This window comes from Sturnira hondurensis, unplaced genomic scaffold (assembly GCF_014824575.4).
Source record: "Sturnira hondurensis isolate 20B ecotype Veracruz unplaced genomic scaffold, ASM1482457v3 Scaffold0017746, whole genome shotgun sequence".
NCBI classification, from domain to species: Eukaryota; Metazoa; Chordata; class Mammalia; order Chiroptera; family Phyllostomidae; genus Sturnira; species Sturnira hondurensis.
In genome coordinates this window covers 1,460,859-1,468,788 of record NW_028090377.1, presented here as the reverse complement: position 1 = coordinate 1,468,788, position 7,930 = coordinate 1,460,859, and the positions used below count along the sequence as shown (strand labels likewise).

General features: G+C 38.0%; 1 protein-coding gene across 1 annotated transcript; it reads right to left on the bottom strand.

Annotated features, from left to right (window-relative positions):
* Positions 1–6,460: 6,460 nt before the first annotated feature.
* Positions 6,461–7,423, bottom strand: LOC119002659 (olfactory receptor 52B4-like). The gene has a single exon (XM_037068682.1). The coding sequence runs from the start codon at positions 7,421–7,423 to the stop codon at positions 6,461–6,463; it is 963 nt and encodes a 320-aa protein (XP_036924577.1).
* Positions 7,424–7,930: the final 507 nt, after the last annotated feature.

Genomic DNA, 7,930 nt, shown 5'->3' with positions numbered 1-7,930 from the left:
AGAAACCAATGGTACCGGAATCTAACAAAAATAAGAAAAGAGAAGATGATCTGTTATTAACTCAGACTAACTTTCTCACTGTACCACCATTGCCTCCTTATGAGCAGATGGTCTCCTGGCCACCTCCCCAGGGCACTGTAACCCTCAATGGGATGTGGGCCCTAGCAGCCAACCCTGAGGGGAGACTTAGAACTGATTGCTTAGCAGCTCAGCTGCCGGGAACCTGCTTCACCCACTGCATTGCACTCCACACTTTCTTGGCACCACTTATTTACTTTTGAGAGAAGGAATGGCCCCTGTTTATCTAAGGTTTGGTAAAGCAGTTACTCAATTTATTGTCCTGTTTGTGTGTTATTCTATCTTGTTTTTTATGTACTTCATTTATTGGCTTAGAAGTAAGTAAAATGGCATCTGAGGTTTCTTCTCCTCCTCCATATTCTTTGTCTCCAGACATGTGGCAGCTACCCCCTTGTGCTCAGGCTTCAGGCTGGTAGCATCTTTCTCAAGGAATATCTGCCATTTTAAATCCAGGTGTTCTGACACCACTCTTTTTACCTTCTGAGCTTTCCACCTGTATCTTTAATAATTTTTTTCTTTTATTGATTCTAAAGAAGGATAAGAGGAGGGAGAAAGAGAGAGAGAGAGAAACATCCATGTGAGAGAGAAACATCAATCAGCTGCCTCATCCACACACCCTGACCAAGGACTGAATCCACAACCCAGGCATGTGTCCTGACCAGGGATTGAACTGGCAACCTTTCACTTGGCAGGATGATGCCCAAACAATTGTTCCACACAGGCCAGGGTTGAGTTTTCCAACTTTACTGTGCACTCTTGCATTCCATTTTCTGTGGTTTCTGTTTGTTTGCAAGTTTACCTTAAGGGGCACCCTTGAAAGAGTGAATCTCAGGCCTCTTCCAGACAATCAGATGTATTCCATAGCTGGTTATAAATTAATTCTAAAGACATGGAAATAAAGATTAAAATGACAGTGACCACATGGGATGACAGAGAGGAATAATAGGGGAAAGAAGAGGAAGGGGCAAGTCAAGGAACGTGAACAGGGAACTCATGTGCATGGACAATGGGAGGGGAGGGATTGACTGTGGAAGCTGATGGGTGGGCATGCCCCTCAGCTGGAGGTGGTAGAGAGCAATGGGGGGAAAGGCAAGACCACTGTAACTGAACAAATATAAAAAGGTAATGAATTAATGAATTTAAATTAAATTTTTAAAAAATGGTTTTAAAGAAAATCTTGTAGCATGCAAACCTTTGGTCATTTGATCAAAATCTTATCTTAGTCCATCTGCCAGAAAGATAATTTAGATTCAGGTTCTCTTTTGAGTTTTGTGCTGTACAGGGGACATAAAAGTTAGCATTTTTTAATCAGCATTTTTTATTAGACAGGACTACATCAAAGAACGTAGGGTTTATAGGTTTTCTACTTTGACATTAAAGATTATACAGCTTTTATATTGTTATATCTTCTCACTAATGTGACTAGCAAATTCCTTGGCATGAAGTAAGACTAAGAAAATCCTTTTTCTCTTCCTACAGATATACTTCCAGGTGCCTTTAAGGATCTCCTAACCTTTTTTCACTGTTGTTCTATTACAGTTGTACCAAATTTCCCCAGTTGCTCTGCAAGGACTTAACCACCCCCACTTGCTCCCTCAGTAAATCCCCACCTGTTGTCCATGTCCATGGGTCATTCATACAAACTTCTTCTGCTTTTCTCCCTTCACCTGCACTACCCTCCCCTCCATTCACTGTCAATCTGTTGTTTCCCTGCCTCTAGTTCTATTTTGTTTGCTACTTTGTTTGTTCATTAGGTTCCATTTATAGATGAAATCATATGGTATTTATCTTTGCTGCCTGGCTTATTTCACTTAACATAATATTCTCCAATTCCATCCATGCTATCACAAAAGGTAGGAGGTCCTTCTTTCTTTGGGTAAATTCCACTGTGTAAATGTTCCACAGGTTTTTTACTCACTCATTTACTAATAAACACATAGGCTGTTTCCTGCACTTGGTAATAGTAAATAATGCTGCTATGAACATAGGAATGCATTGCTTCTTTTGAATTGGTGTTTCAGGATTCTTAGGGTATAATTGCAGCAGTGGTATTGCTGGGTCAAACTGGCAGTCACACTTTTAGTCTTTAGAGGAAAATTCCATACTGTTTTCCACAGTGGCTGCACCAGTCTGCATTCCCACCAACAATGCACTAGGGTTCCATTTTCTCCACAACCTCACCAGCACTTGTTGTCTGTTGATTTGTTAATGATGGCCATTCTGACCAGTATGAGGTAGTGTCTCATTGTGGTCTTCATTTGCATCTTTCTGATGGCTAGTAAGGTTGAGCATCCTCTCATGTCTCAGGGCCCTCTGCATGTCCTATTTAGAGAAGTGTCTGTTCAGGTCCCTTGCCCATGTTTTTTGTTTGTTTGTTTGGTTTTTGTTTTTTCCATGTTTTAATTGGAGTTTTTGTCTTTCTGATGTTGAGTCATATGAATTTTTTTTCTGTTTTGGAGATCAAACCATCGTCCAAGATATCATTGGTAAATATGTTTTCCCATGCAGTTGAATCCCTTTTCATTTTGCTGATGTTTTCTTTTACTATGCAGAAGATCTTTAGTTTGATGTAGTCCTATTTGTTTATTCTTTCCTTCATTTCCCTTGCCTTCACATATATACCAGTGAAAATATTGCTGCATGAGGTATTTGAACTTTTACTGTCTGTGTTTTCCTGTAGGACTTTTATGGTGTCACAGCTGGTATTTAAGTCCTTTATCCATCTTGACTTTATTTTGGGGTATAGTATAAGTTGGTGCTCTAGAAGAAGAAGAAAACCTTAACAGATCAATAACAACTAGTGAATTGAAGCAGTAATTAAAAAACTCTGACCACCCAAAAGCCCTGGACCAGATAGCTTCACAGGCAAATTCAACCAAACCTTTAAAGAAGAGCTAATTTCTACCCTCCTCAAACCACTCCATAAAATTTAAAAAGAGGGAAGACTCCCAAACTCTTTTTTTAAAGATTTTATTTATTTATCTTTAGAGGGGAAGGGAAGGAGAGAAGGAGAGAAGCATCAATGTATGGTTGCCTCTCGTGAGTCCCCCGCTGGGAACTGGCCTGCAACCCAGGCATGTGCCCTGACTGGGAAGCAAACCACAAGCATGTGGTTCGTGGGCCCATGCTCAATCCACTGAGCTACATCAGCCAGGGCCCAAACTCTTTTTTTTTGAGGCCAGTATTATCCCTATTTTTAAACCAGGTAAAGACACAACAAAGAAAACTATAGGCCAATATCACTGAAGAACATAGGTACTGAAATACTCAATAAAATATTGGCAGTCTGGGTCCAGCAGTACATTAAAAAGATCACACACCATGATCAAGTGAGATTTTTCCCAGGGTTGCAAGGATGGTATAGTATTTGCAAACCAAAAAACACAATGCATCACATAAAAAAAATGAAAGACAAAAATAATGTGATCATATCAATAGATGCTGAAAAAGCATTCAATAAAATACAGCACCCATTTATGTTAAAAACACTCAACAAAATGGAGCATACCTCAACATAATAAAGGCCACATACAAAAAAAAACCTACAGCCAACATCATACTCAGTGGGCAAAAGCTAAAAGCTTTCTCCCTAAGATCAGGAACAAGACAAGGGTGTTGACTTTCACCAATTTTATGCAACAAAGAATTGGAAGTCCTAGCCACAGTGATCAGAAAAAGAAATAAAAGGCATCTGAATTGGAAAGGAGGAAATAAAACTGTCATTATTTGCAGATGACATGATAGTGTACATAGAAACCCCATAGGCTCCACCCGAAAACCACTAGACCTAAGAAGTGATTTTGGAAAAACAGTGGGATACAAAGTCAAGATTCAGAAATCAAAGGTATTTTTGTACACAAACAATGAAATACCAGAAACAGAAATTAGTGGGGAAATCCCATTTACTACAATAATGAGAAAAATAAAGTACCTAGGAATGAAGTTAACTATAGAGGTAAATTACCTGGACTTGGAAAACTACAGAACACTGAAGAAAGAAATTATAAAGGTACAAATAAATGGAAGGATATACTGTGCTCATGGGTTGGAAGAATTAAAATCATTAAAATGTCGATATGAACTAAAGTTATCAATAGATTCAACATAATTCCTATTAAAATACCAATGACATACTTCACAGATTTAGAACAAATATTTCAAAACTTTATATGGAACCAAAAATGACCCCAAATAGCCTCAGCAGTCTTGAGAAAGAAGAATAAAGTTGGAGGGATCACAAAGCCTGATATCAAACTATATTACAAGGCCACTGTAATCAAAACAGTCTGATACTGTCATAAGAACAGACACATAGATCAATGGAACAGAATATTAAGCCCAGAAATAAAATCATGTCTCCATGGTGAAGTAATATTTCACAAAGTGGACAGGAGCATAAAATGGAGTAAAAATAGCTTCCTCAATAAATGGTGTTGGGAGATCTGTACAGAAAAGTTGGCATTTTAAAATGAAAGTTATGAGATCCCTGTCTATGCCTGTCTGCATATTTATGTATGTCTATGTATGTATCTTACAGATACATCATATTTCTACTGCTAAGTGGTATTGCTAATTTTTAATATTAAATTGGTTTAAACAATTACTTATATGAGAATTCTCAAAAATATAATAAAAACTAACCCAAATCCTTTCAGAATCACATCATCTGATAAAATATTTGCTATTAAAGCTAGTTTTGAGTTTGGTTTTGTTAAACTGTCATTTCTTCAGAATCACCAACATTAAATAATACTTTTATTCTACTTGGGTTCATTAGTCAAATAGGTTTGTGTAATCTTTGTTGCAAAATTTGTCATTGAAAATACAACTTGGTCCCTGACCAGTGGGGCTCAGTTGGCTGACCATTGTCCCACAAAGCAAAAGGCTGCTGTTTCCATGCTCAGTGAGGGCGCATGCCTGAGTTTTGGGTTCAGTTTCCTGTCTATTGGGGCACATACAAGAGGCAACTGAGCAATGTTTCTCTCTCACATTGGTGTTTCTCTCCCTCTCTTTCTCCCTTCCTTCTCCCCCTCTAAGAATAAATTTTAAATTATTGTTATTCAATTACATTTATCCCACCTTTTTTCTCTTTGCTCTCCCCTGCCCCATATACTTTTCTCACAGTCAATACCATCTCCATTGTCCCTGCCCTTGAGCCCTCTATTCATGTTCCTTCACTTGCCCCTTCTCTCTCTTCCCCCCATTATACTCCTACCCCCGCCTGTCTGTTCACTATCAGTTTATTCTTTATTTCCATGAATCTGGTTCTAAAAATAAATGAATCTTTTTAAAATATATTTTTAAATAACTTGGAATAATAACTTTAAAATAACTCAGAATAAAATTTTCATAAGTAATTTAAACTTAATTTTAGAATCAAGTAAAATTAAAAAATGTAAATGGGATGTAAAAGATTTTTTAGGTTAAATTATTAGCAACAACTATATTCTACATGTACCTAAATGGTTTTCTGAATCTACTTAGTAACTCAAAATTATTAAATGTCTAGTATTACCAAATAACAAAAAATACTGAAGCATTAATTGCTAGATAAGTCTAAGTTTACAAACTTTTGGCTTCATAGTAAGAAAAACTAAAAGGTAAATGTGGATCTGTTAGTAAATGTCTTATACTTTATTTTAAAAACACAGAAGGGAAGGGGAAAATTTTCAGGGAAAAATGGAAGGGTTTACAGGAACAAGTATAAAGGACACATGGACAAAAACTAGGAGGTGTGGAAATGGGAGGGAGGTGAGGAGGGCTGAGGCAGGGCTGGGATGGGAGTAAAAGACAGAAAACTGTACTTGAACAACAATGAAAATTAAAAAATAAATTGTAAAAAAACACACGTTTCTGAAAAACTATAAATAATTGCCAACATTATGCTACGCTTCTAGATGTTATGAAATAAATTCATAAATTAGCCAATCTAAAGAATGTTTGCTTACTTATTAGTTGTCAGTAAAAATTAGGAATTTAAGGACTACAAATGCTAATTAATACACAAAAGACAATGTGTCCTCAGTAAAAGATATTAGGTATGGAAATGCATTTTAGAAATTTTAAATGGTTTGTCCTTAAAATAAGTCCTTAAAAGAATTTTTCAATTAGTAAGAAAAAAACAGTAGAAGAGGCTAGTAAAGCTGTAGAAAGTTGCTCAGGCAACTTTCTCTCTTTCTTTCTCTCTCCCTCCTTCGCTCTTGTATTGACGGTTGAATACACTATCCTATAATATTCTTGGTGAACTTGCTCCAGAAACACAATTTCTGAGCTATTTCCTACCCTTGCAGCTTACCACTAATGTTTCTACCCACCACTTCCATAGACAACATCATGAACAGCTACAGATGCTGAAAACTCTGATCCTCTTCCAAAGTTATTTCTACTTTGGAAAAAACATGTGAACTGCCTGCTCTTGAATTTGCTTGGTCCTGATCCCATAAATGATGGGATTCAGCACAGGTGGGACCAGAATGCAGACATTAGCCAACAAGATGTGGATATGAGGAGGAATACGATGTCCAAACCGCTGAGTAAGAGTTGTGAAGATGGCGGGCCCATAAAAGAGGACAATGATGCAGATGTGGGAGCCACATGTACTGAGAGCTTTCTGACGAGCATCTTGGGAAGTCATGTGGAACACAGCATGAAGAATCAGCACATAAGAAACAAAAATTAGCAGAGCATCTAAAACCACTGTTGACATTATTACGAAAAGTCCATACCAGATGTTCACTTGAATGTCATTACAAGCATACTTGGCCAAGCCAATATGTTCACAAAAGGTATGTGGAATAATATTATTTTGGCAGAAAGTCAACCTCTTCAAAAGAAATATTATGGGAAAAATTGTACAGTAACTTCTCAAGAAGATGGTAACACCAATTTTCCCAATCAGTGCATGGGTCAGAATGATGGTGTATCTCAGTGGGTAACATATGGCAATGTAGTGGTCAAATGCCATCACCAGCAAGATCCCTGACTCAGAGATAAAAGTGAAGTGGATGATGAAGAACTGAGTGATGCAGCGATCCAGGGAGATCTCCCCAGCCTGGAACCAGAAAATGGCCAAGGCCTGAGGAACTGTGCACGTGGAGAGGACGACATCTGCTCCAGCCAGCATGCAAAGGAAGAAGTACATGGGTTCATGGAGCCTGCTATTTGTGATGACAATGAAGATGAGCAGACTATTCCCAAGCAGCGCGATGACGTAGGAAATGAAGAAGGGGATGGAAATCCACATGTGCTGGTCCTCTAGGCCAGGGATGCCCAGCAAGTGGAAGACCATGTGGCTAACACCAGTGTGGTTTAAGGTAGTCAGGTGTGGAGAGTCCACCAAAGACATCATTTCTTATTCACAGACACAGCGGAAAACACTGTATTTCCTGGAATATTCTTTCTGATGGCACAAAGAGATTTTGGCATATTCCACACTTCCATCTTCTTTGAACATGCAAATAACAACAAACATAAAAGGTCAATAGAATATAATCTCTGCTTCAAAGAGTGGTAGTCTAATTAAAAGAATCCTTAATTCTTCTACAAGTGGAGGATCATGAAAAGACAAGGGAAATTATTCTATGTATCTGGGAAGGCTGTACCAAGTGTTCCTTGAATGTGAGAACTGGAGCTTGACTTTACAGTGGGTACTTTATCACAAGGAGAGGAATAAAAATGAAAGAGAAGCCACAAAAGAAAACAACTCAAAGTGTAAGCATGTTCATGAAACAGTGTTTATCCTGCTCTGGGTGGCTGTGCACAGGGAATGCAGAAGGGGCATAGGTGATTGTTCAGGCTAACTTGATCTAATTGATGAGAGTGAGACTTGGTATCTCTCTGGCTTCACCATACA